The following is a 15,914-nucleotide window of genomic DNA, read 5'->3' on the forward strand; positions in this document are numbered from 1 at the left end:
CAACCCCACCCAACAAAAACATACACAAAACATCCACACCCTCACAACCCCACCCAACAAAAACATACACAAAACAACCACACCCAACAAAAACATACACAAAACAACCACACCCTCACAACCCCACCCAACAAAAACATACACAAAACAACCACACCCTCACAACCCCACCCAACAAAAACATACACAAAACAACCACATCCTCACAACCCCACCCAACAAAAACATACACAAAACAACCACACCCAACAAAAACATACACAAAACAACCACATCCTCACAACCCCACCCAACAAAAACATACACAAAACAACCACACCCTCACAACCCCACCCAACAAAAACATACACAAAACAACCACACCCTCACAACCCCACCCAACAAAAACATACACAAAACAACCACACCCTCACAACCCCACCCAACAAAAACATACACAAAACAACCACACCCTCACAACCCCACCCAACAAAAACATACACAAAACTCACAAGTTACCCACCATCATTTATTTCTTTATCACGAAGGTACAGTTGGCGACACTTGATAACAAAAGTACACAACTCCCCTTAACTCCCCGACCTCTTGCATGAGCACATTACCCATCAGCCCTTGTTTCTGCATTTCCGTCTCCAACCACAGCAGTCTGGCATCGGGGTCTTCGTCGGAAAACTGCAAAAGCGCCCCGGAGCTTCTTAAAACCTTCAAGCACTGACTTAGCATTAGCGTAGCCTTACCTTTGCCCTGTTTAGACCTCAACAACGCATCCGTAGTTCCTTTGTCCAGGATCAAATCCACACTTTCGGGATTATAGTGAGCGAGTAATTGAGTGCAGTCCATTTCCACAAACCTGAGCCGAGAAGACGCGTTGTTGGCCTGAACCGCTTTACTCCCGACGCTTTCTTGCATTAATTCGACCGCGATGGGCGAGATGTCGGCGCACGTGACGTGGACGGCGGCGGGCGAGTGTTTGTAAATGCAGGGGCCAAGCGCAGACGTGCCGCAGCCGATGTCCAGTATTTGGAAAGCGGGATCAAGGTCGGGTTTGTGCGCGCGTAACAAAGGTAGGATGATGTGGCGAACGGAGTCGAAGCCGAAGAACCACTCGAAGTTCTTGAAAGACGGAGCGCGGCTGCTGTTCTCGGTGTAGAAGCGGTCCCAGGTGGATTTCTTGTCCATGTTTTCCAGAAGTTCGGCTGTGGACAGAAATGAAGAATTGCAGTTTTTTTTTAGATAAATACAATTACGGATGCGCAGAAGCTTCCTGTGCTTTGTGCGAGTTAAAAATAATAATACTCATAATAATACTCTAGTTCTACAGAAGTAGCTTTCCATCACCTGTTTTTTTTCCTGTACTACAATAAGATTTGATTTGTAGACAGCTAATAAAGTTTTGTTGTTAATGCAAATATTGAACTAGCTATTTGAGTTTTAAACTTCTTTCTGCTCCTTTTCATTCTCACAAATGTAATGTAAACATAATCATTTTATATTAATCTTGAATTAATGAAATAAAAACAAATGTTTATTGCAGTTTTTGTTGTTTTTTACAATATTGTAGATCTATAATGTCATTGGCATAAATTAGTTTCACTATTGTTGTTTATCATGTTTGTTTTTTTCATCACTTCAAAATGTGTTATGATTCTTTGAGAGTCAAAAATACAGTGCATTATTAATATTAAAAATAAGAAGTGCAGAAAAATCAGTGGATTAAACTGCAAATTAAAATTAAATTAAACATTGAAGTGTATTTATTCATTATATTTTCAACTTCCAATGTTGTTTCAAGTAAAATAAAGTTCAATTTAGGGCTACCACATGCTGAAAACTAATTTACTAATCAAATAATAGTTTTCTGGACTATACACAGACTCCAGAACATGCTGTGGATTTCATGACTGAGACAGAGCAGCAATTAACCCAAAATTACACAAGAAACATGTACATTTAGTCTTCTTTAATACAAATTAAAACTAGTTTGATGTGAATAAAGTCTATGAAGATGTTCTCTGTAAGTTCATCTGTCAACTTTAGTAAAAACCTCACAATCACAGGTTTTTCACTATCAAACCAGTACTCGATTAACTAAAAACACAATCATCGTTAGATATAGCCTGTTAATTTGCCAGTCTAAATAAATGTTATTGATTAAAGTGCATTTAACAGGTTGGACTACACATTTCACTAAAATAAAGTGATTATATTTAAGATTTTACAAAGAAAAAAAAGTTTTATAATGCTTTTATATTTTTCTACCACTTTATAATTGTACTTCCTGTTTAGACAAGAGCAGCAAACACGATTCCACAACTGTTACCTAGCAACCATCCTGAAAACAAGAGCCAAAATCCGTGTAAATAACAGCTAGATTAGTTATGATTCGACAAATAATAACACCTGATCACACTTTTTTTTGTTAGATGATAGTTCAAACTGTCAGAAAAAAAACATGTCCGTATATTGTTCCTGCATTTTTTATGGGATGTCGCTTATTGATGACATCAGAGGGATTGTTTTAGAACTCGGCTCTACTTCCTGTAACTTTCAACTTTCTTTTCTTCACAAACTGCAACACTGACTAGTGTAAGACGATACATCGAGTATTTACCACAGGTTCTACTTTTATCCTATCAAAGTATGCAATAATTATAAAAACAAAACATCAGAACCTGTCATAAGCATCTCTGTTAGAAGTATAATTACAGAAGATCTTTGTATCTCATGTGTCCTTTACAGAATAAAAGGTAGATTTGTATTAGGTTTTAATTGTACCGTGTTATTAATAAAATAAATGCACAAATGCAATTCCCTGCCATGATAACAAACATAAGTATTTTTTACTGCTCAGGGACTTGACGTGCACTAGCTTAGCATTAGCTTCTCTGTGACCTCAAGAGTAGTTTAGTCATTTGTACGTACTTGTTAGGGACGAGTGTTTCCGAGCACAAAATACACTTATTCTTCTTACAGACAAAGCTTTTAGAATTGAAATCATCTTGAGGTCAGTTGTTTAGTGCTACGATCGATGTTTGACGCTAACGTTCTACTTTCATCTGCTTCTGTTTACCATCTCCACTCACTGTACTACCGCCACCTGCTGACATACTCCTAGTACTGCACTCAGAAATATCAGTAAAGTACAGGGTTTTTTAAATGTTCTTTTCTTTTGCCATACAACGTAAAATCTGAAAAAAATCAAATGTATACTCCATTATGTAAGGATGTTTCCAACCTGTTTGTGACACATAGTTTTGTAAATTGAATCACCAGATTAAAGCCAATTTAGACCTAGTTCTGGCATAAATTATTAAAACCTGTATTTTAACAAGTGCTGTGAGAGATTTTGTAAGCAAATAATATCCCCCCTCCCTAAATCACACATATAAAGCATCTAATAAATATATATTTTCAAATCACTTGTTTCTTGGAACTTCAGACACCCAAAACATTATATATAGAAGAAATACATATTGATTGTAATGTATAAATGTAAACAAACTTTACTCGTGACTACACCATATCATTATTCTTTTTACCAGTTCATCCAAACGTTGTGAGCATGATTCATATATGTTCTATGAATTAATGTGACATTATAATAAAATTATGTTACTTTGAAAATGTTGTGGGTGGTTTACTTCCCCCTTTACATCAGTCTGCCCAGTGGAACGTAAAGGAAAGTCACCAATTACAAATTAATGTTACTGTAATTAACAGTTACATTTTTGAGCAGATTTTTAAACTTTATTTTGCATGTAATTGTAATTAGTTACATTTAAAATCATGCAAGTTTAGAGTACGGATCAATTCATGTGCCTAACTCCTGTATCTGATTCTACAAACACTCAAAACAAATATACAAATTGTGGTTTAAAACAACTTAATTCAGTTCAAACCATTTCATTAAAAACAAAATTTGTACACAATATTGATCCAAAACACCTTTCAAATTGCATCAAAAGTAACTAGTAGTATTTTTCACATCCATTTTTGAATTTTACTTAAGCAGTTTTGGCAGCAGTAATTGAGCATTTTTTAGCCATGTACCTGTACTTTTACTTGAGTACCAACTTGAAGTACTCCTTCCACTACATTCTCTCTCAACCAACACATTTTGTAGCAATACTATATTAAAAAAAAGCAAAATATGACCCGAGACAAATGAGTGGTCAAAGCAGCAATTATAGAACTCTAGCATCTGTTAATCGTAGTGCAGAGTATTTGGCAAGTACTTTATACCTCAGCTTCACATTCTCAAAGCTTTGCCATCATATAATATTTCTAAGTAAAAGTAAAGTACATTTAGTCGGTCACGAGTTCCACGTCTGACGCATTTCCTGTGTGAACAATACACAAGAGCATTAAGATGTAAATCCCTTTAATAAAACTCAATGAATCGCAATGTAACAAAGGAATAGAATCCAACATAAGCAAGTAGATACATTTACAACCACAAAAGAAAAGAAAAAATAAACTGTACAACTTGAACTGCTCAAAGTCACTATTTTGTAAGATTTTTGATGTGAGGGGCGGGAGGTGTAGAGAAGCCATGAAACGTAATCTGTTTTTTTTTTTTTTTTAAATCGATTTCACTTGTTTTATTGGAGGTAAGTGTAACTAAATTCACATATGCTTCTTTTTTCCAATCGTGGCTGATCAGGTTGAGTCCTTTAGGAGCGTCGGTCAGTGGGTCGGTCGTGTGTTATTTGTAGAGGATGTCGTAGTGGCCGGGTCGATAGAGGAGGAAGATGCGCGGGTCGCCTCCTTCAGGGAACACGTGGTGATTGACGGTTCCTCCCTCGCCTCTGTCCATGTACTCCACCAGGATGGCCACGTCCAGGGCCTCGGCTAAGGCGATGATGTGAATGTGGTCGCTCTCTCTGGACATGGGCTCCACCTCCTGCAGGAGAAACATAAATTAAACACAACGATTATTACGTTTGTTACATTTTTTTTTTTTTTGGTAGAACGCAAACAAATGTAACAAAACCGGAAAGTGAAAGGCAAAAAAAAAGAGACATCTGTCCAGAATATGTCCCTTCCCTGTTCCGTCTGTCCAGTCTTTGACACTTGGTTCTATCCCCGTCGTGCATTTTTTATTATTGCCTTTTTGCTGGAGCCAAAAGTACACTCCACAGGTATCCATCGATCGTCTCCGTTGCTGGTGTCCTACATCCATACGCTGTCATATCGATCTCAGTCCAGTATTTTTGAACAACAGGGCGGTCCCAAAACGCATGATAGTGATGAGCCACTTGACAACTACCGTTTCAACCAGCACTTCCCCGTGAATGATCTGCACTTTGGCGAGGTGTAATAAAGTGCCGTAAAACGTTTTCCTGACAGAGTTCCCTCCAAACATGACACTTGTGCTCCTCCTTTGATGTGTAAACAAAATATTTCCATTGTTCATCAGTTATAACACAATTAACCTTATTTTACCCATTTATTTTTGGGGATTTATCATATGGGAAGAATGTCTCAGACACTCACTGGCTCTCCACAGGGCTGTGTACTTTCTCCTCTGCTCTTCTCCCTGTACACAAACTGCAGCACCTCCAGCATTCATCAAACAAGTACAAGTACAAGCCAAATACAACTCCAGGTATGTTTTAGATAAGGGAACCTGGTTAAATGCTCAAGAAAAACAATTTTGCATAATATGTGTCCTGAAAAATCTTTAATTCTCTTTCATTCACATTATCTAACAGATCCATCATTCCTGTAGTATGTTACCAACAATTCAAATTGGAATTATCGATTAACCTAAACATACATAGCTGCAATATGTGCAAAAGTGTGGTGACAGTAATGTTTGGTTTAAAGATATCTAAATGTTTTGGACAACATTTCGATGACAGGTTTGCATGTGCTGTCACACTGAGAAAAAACAAATCACCATTTCTATGACAAAAATGTATGTTACGATATCGTTTTCCAATATCTTGTAACAATATTCAGACAATATCTTCACAAAACATCAGGAATGTGCTGAAATGTGACAGTAAATGTCCTGGTTGTGGTTCACGTGTGGCACAAAACATGAATGGAATGAATTAAAAACCAATTAACCACAAAACATGAGTGTCACTTTACCCTCGTTTCAGAGATGTATACTTGAGGTCAATTTGAATAGTTTTAGACAGTACACTTGATATTCTTATTTTGCACATCTCCCACCTTTAGTTCTGCCTAAAAAAGCCGTCAAAAGCTGGACAAACCCACCTGCTGACAGAACTCTTTGACGGAGCGGCCTCCTTCGATGAAATGCTGGAAGAAGCCATGTTTCCTCTGGAGGTACCCGGAGGTGAGCAGCCGCAGGTAAACCACCACGTAGTCCGACACGTTCTGGTCGTTGAAGGAGTTGGACAGTTCCTGTAGGGTCTGCTGCTTCTCACAAACGTCGATGAGGTCCATGAACTGTTGGGACGCACGGGAAGGAGACTCAACCACCGTTTTATGGCCAAGGTTTTATTTTAGCTGCAAATTCAAAGTCTGCCACCCGCTCCTCTCTGGCACGGCAGATTTGCTTAGATTAGACGGTTTCAGAGTATTCCATTAAATGATCTAAACCCATGGAGACGAGCAGATGCCAAGTTACAGGTTAGATCTTTGGAGCAGATTGGTGTCCGCACCGTGTTAAGTGAACCGTTATATTTAAGCAATCGGAAGTGAGAAGTCTAGTTCCCAGAACGCTTTTGAACAAGAGGATTGGACAGGAGAGAAAGACTCAAGACGCAGGTGAAAACAAGACGGCAAAAAGCAAATTGAAAGAGAGGATAATCATTTCTCACCAAACACCGACTTGATCTGGGGGGAAATGCCTGTATTTCTAGTGACAGACACTTGATTTGTTGAGATAACAGACTCTGCAAAACTAAGCTAACATATCGTGTTAGCTTCAGCTGTTTCCTGTTTATCAAACATTGTCCAAACCTATCCAAAATCCATTCTCCAAGCCCAATGCAGTACATAAAGAGACGTTCAAACGCGGGGAAGTAAAATAAATGCGGAAAAAGGTGACGATAAACCGGAAGTAGTTTGTCGTTTAACCATGTCTCACAGTGACTTTTTGTAATTCTCTGGAGTATCAGTACCAAGTATAAATCAGGTACAATTTAGATCAGGGGTGGGCAAACTGCGGCCTGCGGGCCACATACGGCCGTTTGTCTTTAAAATCCAGCCCGCCAAACATGCCAAGCAATATATATATATATATATATTTTTTTGCCCTCAGGCATCTGTCTGCACTTGTATCCTTAATAAAGATGACATGAAATGAATTAAATAATAGATTAAATAGCCTATATTTAACAGAAAAGTTATATTTTGTTTGATATAAGAAAAAAAATTAAAAAAATTAAAAAAAAAAAAAAAAAAAAAAATCACACCAATGATCGCGGACCGGCCCTTCGCTTCTTGCCTGGAGGCGAATATGGCCCTCGGAGGAAAATAATTGCCCACCCCGATTTAGATTATTCATCAAGACACATTTTTTATGTTTGGCATCATTGATGGTTGGATTTGGTAAAGTAAGTAAATTTTTTCCAAACCAGATTTTGATCTACGGTCAAACCTTAAGTGTGAAGTCAATTCTAAAGAAATAAAAAGGGTTTCAAATGGGCTCTAAAGCACCACAGAACACCTGACACAGATGGATCCGTCCAATGCGCTGCTGCTGGACCGTGATCCACACAAAACTATGAAGAAATGAACTGTACGCGCCTAAAAGTAATGCCTGGCACTTACACATGTGAATTAGTCCTGAAACACCTTTACATAGTCACACGGTTCAACTCACTGTGTTGTGGAAGTCTTCAATAGTGAATTCTGTGAAGCCCCCGTCTACCAGGTCCTGTTTACTTTTAGCTGCGACTGCTTTAAATCTGAAAGAGTAACAGGACAAACGGATGAGAGGGCGTGAGAACAGTGTTTTTAAGAGTGTTTTTTTTTAACGAGCGCTCACTTCTGTAGCTCTTTACTGTCCTCCAGCAGCGACTCGAGGTGTGCGAACCCGAATGCTCTGTAGAAGCAGTTCCCGTCCGGCCGCGTTTTACGGATGTGCACGTAGTTTTTGTAGAGGTCCTGCAGAGAGAGAGAGAGAGAGCGCGCGGGCAGAGGGATGAGTGACCGTCAGAAGGATTCAGGGGCACAATGTGAACAATACTTTTGAGCGGCTGCAGACCTGGATCTTGAGCTGATAAACCTTGTCCTCAGAGTATTCCCTCAGCAGCACCGACAGCTCCTGCCGACCCGACACTAAAGGGTTACTGTTGGCTATCTGGAAAACACCACAACATTGGAATTAAATCAGAATCCTTGCCATTTGTTTTTTCTCATCTCAACAGATTTTATTAGTAATGTTTGTGACGGTTCTGTTTAAAGCCTCAAGGGTGAATTCATTCTTATGCGTCAGGAAACGTCCTTAACTCAACTTACATGTATTGTCTTATCCATTTGAATTATTGGTTTAAGTAATAAACCACATGTTACATAAACTGTCACCTGAAAGATTCCAAAAACGTCTCCACCTCGAGCCAATTTAAAAACACAATAAATGGGGTTTATCTGGTAACAGAGTGTATTTAGACCTGACTCTCTGAAATTGAGCTTTAAATTCTGTTTCGCCTCAATTAAAATGCTTTACGTTGTACTTTTAGTGTTAATGTAGCCAATACTTCTGTCACAATGTACTAAAAAGACTAGAGCTGGGTTTCGATTCAAATTTCAAGAATCGATTCGATTCAAATTTTTACGTTTCAAAATCGTTTTTTTTCCGATTTCTCAGATCCCATCCGATTCGCTCCGATTTCGATCCGATTTCGATTCGGGGGTTAATGTTATTAAATATGTAAAATGTATTTGAACCGTTTCCTTCACTTCATGACTGTGTAGAGAAGCAACATATTAAAACTAGTATTATATCAATATTAAACAGCAAATCTTACAAGTATTGGTAGTTACTGATGGAAGACTGATGAAAAGGTTAAGGGTCAATCTACCTTCAAGAAAGATAATCCAGGAGTCCTGAATTATCTTTCTTGAAGGTAGATTGAAGTTCACTGAGGGAAATGTAGAAAATTATTTTAATTAAAAAAAAAAAAAAAAAAAAAAAAAAAAAAAAATCGACCTTTGGACGTACGAATCGATAATCGCTCATTAATATGCGATTAAAAATCGGAAAATCGATTATTTCAACCCAGCTCTAAAAAAGACATTAGGCTAAAACTAGATCCGTAACACACACTTTAATTTATATGTTGTATAAGAATCGATAATTGTTAAGGAAGAGAATCATTAACAAATCGATAAAGGAAAAGAGGAATTATCCGTGCCATTAGAGATTGATAAAATCTTCCCATCCAAACCTTTTCACAACAAAGACTGAGGCGTAGTTGAAATGTCAATGTCAAAAATAAGAATAAACTAGTTATGACGTATAATCAATGACACAATTTATTCATTCCGTCACCACATTTGGTTAAAAAATGCCTAAAAAGCCTCAAAACACTAGGATAATGGTTCGTTGCAGCCCTAATTAACGAGCTTCTAGAACTTTGTGACTGACTTGAATAGTACCTTGGTCTCGTGAAAGCACAGTAGCAGTTCGGTTGTACAGACAGAACGTGCAAAGTCTTTCCTGCACACTTGATTTGGAACTAAATCGCATAATAACTTGCCCTGACAACCAGTTGGTCCTGCTGTGGCGGACAGTTCTCACTCATGAATGTTCTGGTCCAATGTGAGTTCTTTAGACGTGTGGGCGGCCGACTTACTTCCTGCTGAATTCTGTCTTGTTGAGCGATTATGGCTTCGTCGTACGCGAGGCAGTTGACTCCTCCTGCAAGACACAAGAAACAAACACACGTTTCATTTTCAGTAACAGTCGAAAAGAACGTCGGTTAAGAAAAACATAGTGGTATTAGATCGTAGTTGGGCAGCACTGTATCAGAAATGTTTGCGATGTTTTAATACATTTCTTCACACCGTCATTTCATTTAAATCGTTAAACTAAAACAAAATACAGCCTAAACAAGATTTAAAGGACAACAACTATGTATTATTTGTATTGTTAGGGCCGTTAAACATGCTTTTGAGTACCTTAAAATGGTAAAAAAAAAAAAAAGAAGATTAATTAAAAAACAAAAAGAGTTCCATCTACTGGCAGCAGAGGGAATTACGTATTGGGAGAGAAAAGAATCCTGGTTCTCTTCCGACTAACTGATGTAGCTACAGTTGTTCTGATCGTGATTTGACAGCAGAAAGCCTCAGAACGAGTCCGGCAATGTCTGATGGACTTCAAAACAGTGCCGAAGATTCTCAGCGTCGCATCACGGATCGAGAAAACATCAGACATCAGGAAGATTCAGAACGTGTGAGTGTTTTAGACGCTCGGAGGGGAGGGGACTTTTCGAACCAGAATTCATCATCTCAACTAGTGCATGCAACTCCAGGTATGTGTTTGATGTGGGAGCAATGTTAGAACAGGGTTAAAAGGTCAAAAAAGTAGCAGAATGTGTGTCCTTTAATCAAGGCTAAATTTAGACTGGAAATTAAATAAATCAATAACGAATACAACTTTTTTTAATCTTTATCATTTTAAAATCAGTACATTTCTGACAGAAGGAGGACTTTGCTTTTATTGCTATATTTTAATAGACTTTTACACAATAATTTCAGTTATATTGTAAGGCTGTAGTCGACTAAAGAACGTCTTAGTCCACTTTAAGGGGACAAAGGCACAAAACTAACAGATGTTGTCCAAATCTTTCAGTGTTTCCATGATCTGACCATGCATCCAGCCCAAACTGCACTCATGTTCATGTAAAATACAATAAAGTAATGGGAAACAGTATATTTATTTATATGTAGGAAGGTAGAATAAACTCCCTTCTAGACCTTCAACTATTTAACTACATGCTTTCAACTTTCTGCTTTTGTCACATAAAAATGCTTAACATCTGAATAAAATTATAATTAGTCGGCTAATAAAATGGCAATGTGAAAGGTGAATATGAAAAAATCTTACATTTAAATATATAAATTTGAAACTTCTCGTGTAGTACTCACATAAAGTACATGTAAGACAATCATAAAAATTGACAAAATCATGTTTTCATTTTGTTGGGATATTAGTTACAAAATAATTACAGAAGGGTTTTTGGATATCTTTATAGCTTTTGAGTAAGGTAGATCAGACTGAAAATTGGCCTAAAAATTCTAATTTCACCTTATTGTTTAGACTTTTAACTTAATAAAATCAGATTTAGAATTAGATCAACAAATCTTTCTGTATGATCTGTCAAAAGTCCAAGACTGTAAAGTCTGGTGTGTGTAGGTTCTACTGTAAGTGCAGAGTGTGGGAGAAAAAGGCTTTTAGGAAACCTGCCTTTGAATTTACAATTTCCTAGAGAAATCTATGGATGAAACAGATAAAAACATTTTTAGGAGCAGATTGGACATTTTTGTTGTTCCACATGACGGCCAACATGTTGAGTTGTTGTAGTGCCTCTCCTTAATTAACAAATAACTTAAGGCCGACAGCTCGATCATATTAAAACTAAAATGTGCATACTTTAATTTACAAAAAAAAAAAAAAAGAAGCTTATTGACAAAATCCAGACAAAATCAAGTCAAGTTATTTGTGTGTAAATGTGATTTTTGTTGCTGCGATATTGATTATGTCCGACAATATTGCAAACTCAAACCGTTTGCAGTTTTATTGTGCAGCTCGGTTTTTAGGCTTGAGAAAGCTGGCAGCAAACCCAACTGAACTGACCCAATTGTGCAGACAGCCCGAGCCAGTTAACATGTGCCCTATAAAATGGGTCATGTTGTTGTCATTCAAGACAACATAATATCACGCTTGTCAAAGGAAAGTAGGCCACACGGGAATAAAAAAACAAAATATTTCAGGAATGTTCCAGATGAATACTTGCAGCACTTAATATAAAAATAGCCAGTCCTCTGTTTATGAACCTTGTGTGTTACGACTTAGGCCTTTATTATTATTAACTCATTTTAAAGGTGAAACACTGCTGGTGAACAGGGACATTACATTTGCTGGACATTTTTCTACTTTTGCATGAATGTTAATTTGGTCCCGTTTGATCTGTGTCTCTCTATCGAGTTCTTCACATGACTCAGTCAGGGAAGGCGCCCACCTAAAGCACCGGGATGTTAAAAAATACTTGTTCCAGTCCAGAGTTCAGAAAAGCACAGTCCTCTTTCACGCACGTTTTTGAAAACCAAAATAGTTTCTCCCAAAATAGGCTGAAGTTCGGGCATCTGCCTAACGATGTTCAGTATTCTCGCTGAGGGGTTTTAGAATGGCGGGTCACGAGAGCGAAAATTGTTTAGGCACTTCTCGCTCGTTTGTCCCACCGGCAACTGGTTCTTCGATCTTTCCAGCGCCTTCAACACCATCCAGCCGCTGCTCCTGAGGGACAAGCTGGAGACGGCTGGTGTGGAGTATGACCTGGCAGAGTGGATCCTGGACTACCTCACAGACCGACCCCAGTTTGTGAGAGCCCGGAACTGTGTGTCTGACACTCGGACCTGCAGTGTGGGGGCGCCCCAGGGCACTGTCCGCCCTTTCTCTTCACCCTTTACACTGCAGACTTCAGACATGACACGGACAGCTGTGTCCTGCAGAAGTTCTCTGACGACTCTGCCATCATCGGACTCATCACGGACGACGATGACGCGGAGTACAGAGGACTGGCGCAGGACTTTGTGGACTGGTGTCAGCGGAACCACCTCCTCATCAACGCGGGGAAGACCAAGGAGATGGTGGTGGATTTCCGCAGACGCCACCCCACTGCCCCCTCACCAGTGAACATCCAGGGACGGGACATTGAGAGAGTGGAATCATACAAGTACCTGGGTGTTCATCTGAACCACAAACTGGACTGGACTCATAACACAGACGCACTGTACAGGAAGAGCCAGAGTCGGCTCTACCTCCTGAGGAGACTCAGGTCTTTTGGAGTGACAGGGCCACTCCTGAAGACCTTCTACGACTCTGTGGTGGCATCAGCCCTCCTGTATGGTGTGGCCTGCTGGAGCAGCAGCATCACAGAGAGGGAGAGGAAGAGGCTGGACAGAGTCATCAAGAAGTCCAGCTCCGTCCTGGGCTGTGCTCTGGACTCGGTGCAGGAGGTGGGGGACAGGAGGGTCCTGGCTAGATTCACATCTATGCTGGACCATGAGTGTCGCCCCCTGCAGGACACTCTGTCCCCTCTGGAGAGCAGCTTCAGTGAGAGACTGATCCACCTTCGATGTGTGAAGGAAAGGTTCCGTAGGTCTTTCCTTCCTGCTGCTGTCAGACTTTATAACAAAAACTGTTAGTACTGAACACTCGCAATACTGACCTAACCTAATACTGATGTGCAATTCTGTCATATGTGCAATTGCTGTTGGAATTCATGTGCAATTCATGTGCAATTACTGTGAAATTCATGTGCAATCTATGTGCCGTCGTGACACATATTCATGTGCAATTACTGTCGTGATCACATGCAATGGTATTTATGTATTTGTCTATGGGAGTTTTTATTTATTTATAGGAGATCTTCTACTGAAAGTGTTTTTCAGACTTCCTATAAGTGATCTGTTCTTCTGTATCTACCTCTGTATCTACCTGCGTTGCACCAATGAAATTTCCCCATGTGGGACAATAAAGGAATATCTTATCTTATCTTATCCTTCAACCTCAACCCAGCGAGAACACTGCATGTTTGTTTTGGTACGAGTCGTTTTGACTTTTGCACAAAATACAATGCTGCTCTGTGATTGGTTCCCTAAATGCCATGTGATTGGCCCGTTTATGACTGGTGCGGACGGCAAACGAATCAGTGAACTCACAAAAATAAATCTAAAAGAAAATTATTACAAGTGTTTCATCCAAACATTTTACATATTTGAGACAAAGAAATTCAAAAGAATGGATAGAACCAGGTTTTAAGTTCTTGGTCATTGATTTTGTTGATGAGTTGGAGCCAAAGAATAATAACAAAATAGTATTCGAGTACAGATTGGGAATGACAGATTAAGAATGACTCTTGGATGAGAACAGAAGCTTTTTCTACAATGATCACTCCCGTCTTGTTTGAATACACTAGATCGCACTAAAATATTTTTGTATATATATCCAATTTTTCCACATTCTTGGGAGTTAGAATTGTAATATATCAAGTTTAGGACTAGACATCAACAAATCCTTCTATAAAATTCAGAAAATATAGTTAAGAGATTGCAACATTCTCCATCTTATGTCCCCAGTATGGAAGAAAATGCATTATGAGAAATCATATTTCAGATTTTTGGAGAGTATTAATATTTATAAAACAGCAAAGACATGAATGATCATGGTCCTTCTGATTACTGCATTCTGTATTTTGAATGTAATTTAAATATATTTGACTTTGAAGTGCACGTGAACACAGCTCCAAACAAATCCATGGATGAAGTTGGTTAAACGTAATATAATGTCTGTTGTTTCCACGTATTATCTCGTGTTGAGCGAGCAAACGGACACAATACTAAAGATTAAACTTTTGTTGTTGTTGCTATTTTCACATGATTTACAAGTACATAAAAAACAAACAAAAAAACGTGCACATATTATTTACAAAAAACAACAACATGCTTTTGCTTTGCTTTCCATAACCAACGAATGAGATTGCTAACATATGTCTAGACTGGGAAAGCTAAAAAGGCATTTCTGATATTTAATACAAAATTGTTTAAGGTGTTTATTGTGCAAAACCACCAATGATAAGATGAAGTCACGAGCCTAAATATACTCAATTAACCTCAATCAGCTAAACTTTGCGAACACGTCCAATATGAAAACAAAGGAAATCTCCCTTATAGAAACTATCTCTAATGTATTTAATCTGTCCGTGTCGCTTTTTAAATTCGTGCACATGCGTTTCTCATCGTGTAAACTAATAAAACGTACGACTGTCACCTGCTCTTTCCCTTTTAATAACCTCACTGACGGGTTTTCTTTGTGTAGCTCTGTTTGCTAACGAGCACTAGCCAAAATGCAGCTGCCTAATCGGTGCGTGTCAGGGCTTAAAACGCTATAAAACTGGATTTGGGTTATTTCTGAAACACAAGGGCAACAAATGCAAGGGGAAAATAGCATAAAATGATGAGTAAAATCTGCAGGAACGGTTTGTCTCACCTTCCACCTCCCCCTGTGATGATTCTTGCTGCTCCTCCGCCATCTTAGCTTGCCAGATCTGTTTCCTCCAGCATCACGTCATACGTTACATACTTCCTGTCCAAAGTACAACTATATTTTCTAGTTATGTTCTGTGTTTTTGTATATTTTATTATTATTACTATTATTACTGTTATTACTGTTATTATTATTATTATTATTATTATTATTATTATTATTATTATTATTATTATTATTATCATCAGTCTCTAAAAACGGGCTGAACCAGGAATATCCCACAATTAAGGACTAAACCTGAATCAACACAGAATGAAACCAAGTCTAATGCATTGACTTAATAGAGACCAAAGCCTATATGACTGGTTCTCTTTTTTTTGTAATTCTGATGTTTGTTGAGATAGTCTCTATGGTAAATAATTATCATAGTTTTTCATCCGTCAAGTTGCAGTTTGTGAAGAAAATTTGACAAATAAAAGAGTGTATGGATACATAGTTTTGTACAGACGAGGTTTCGAGGAGTTCTTTGGCATTCATGGTTTTAGAATGAGAGGAGAGTTGAATGGTTTGATGGTAGAGGTTGATTTCCTTTAGAAAATTAATAATGGTTTCCTATTTAAGAATATATAAATAGGAAATGTTTCCAGGATTATCAGCAGGTTAATAATGTAATGGTTGTTAAGACTGTTGTAAAAACCAAAGAGCATGTCTTGAAACCGAA

The 15,914-nt window shown here is 38.3% G+C and overlaps 2 protein-coding genes across 2 annotated transcripts; both read right to left on the reverse strand.

Moving 5' to 3' along the window:
- Positions 1-501: 501 nt before the first annotated feature.
- On the reverse strand, positions 502-3,092 carry cskmt (citrate synthase lysine methyltransferase). The gene is made up of 2 exons (XM_072458894.1): positions 2,923-3,092; positions 502-1,196 (listed from the first exon to the last, which is right to left on the reverse strand). The coding sequence occupies exons 1-2, from the start codon at positions 2,996-2,998 to the stop codon at positions 520-522; spliced, it is 753 nt and encodes a 250-aa protein (XP_072314995.1). The 5' UTR covers positions 2,999-3,092; the 3' UTR covers positions 502-519.
- Positions 3,093-4,364: 1,272 nt separating this feature from the next.
- Positions 4,365-15,295, reverse strand: otub1b (OTU deubiquitinase, ubiquitin aldehyde binding 1b). The gene is made up of 7 exons (XM_072458893.1): positions 15,197-15,295; positions 9,780-9,841; positions 8,189-8,284; positions 7,970-8,088; positions 7,805-7,889; positions 6,229-6,423; positions 4,365-4,903 (listed from the first exon to the last, which is right to left on the reverse strand). The coding sequence occupies exons 1-7, from the start codon at positions 15,237-15,239 to the stop codon at positions 4,706-4,708; spliced, it is 798 nt and encodes a 265-aa protein (XP_072314994.1). The 5' UTR covers positions 15,240-15,295; the 3' UTR covers positions 4,365-4,705.
- Positions 15,296-15,914: the final 619 nt, after the last annotated feature.

Source organism: Eucyclogobius newberryi, unplaced genomic scaffold, assembly GCF_026437365.1.
Source record: "Eucyclogobius newberryi isolate DKJ021-1_F unplaced genomic scaffold, fEucNew1.0.hap1 SCAF_22, whole genome shotgun sequence".
In the NCBI taxonomy this organism is placed as follows: Eukaryota; Metazoa; Chordata; class Actinopteri; order Gobiiformes; family Gobiidae; genus Eucyclogobius; species Eucyclogobius newberryi.

Bases quoted from the DNA above. Each gene is read 5' to 3' on its own strand.
- cskmt (XM_072458894.1), bottom strand. From the start codon at position 2,998: ATGATTTCAATTCTAAAAGCTTTGTCTGTAAGAAGAATAAGTGTATTT. The intron at 1,197-2,922 runs GTACGTACAAAT...TTCTGTCCACAG, and splicing joins GAAACACTCGTCCCTAACAA to CCGAACTTCTGGAAAACATG.
- otub1b (XM_072458893.1), bottom strand. From the start codon at position 15,239: ATGGCGGAGGAGCAGCAAGAATCATCACAGGGGGAGGTGGAAG. The intron at 8,285-9,779 runs GTAAGTCGGCCG...GGTGTTTTCCAG, and splicing joins AAGACAGAATTCAGCAGGAA to ATAGCCAACAGTAACCCTTT. The intron at 8,089-8,188 runs GTCTGCAGCCGC...CTCTCTCTGCAG, and splicing joins TTTATCAGCTCAAGATCCAG to GACCTCTACAAAAACTACGT.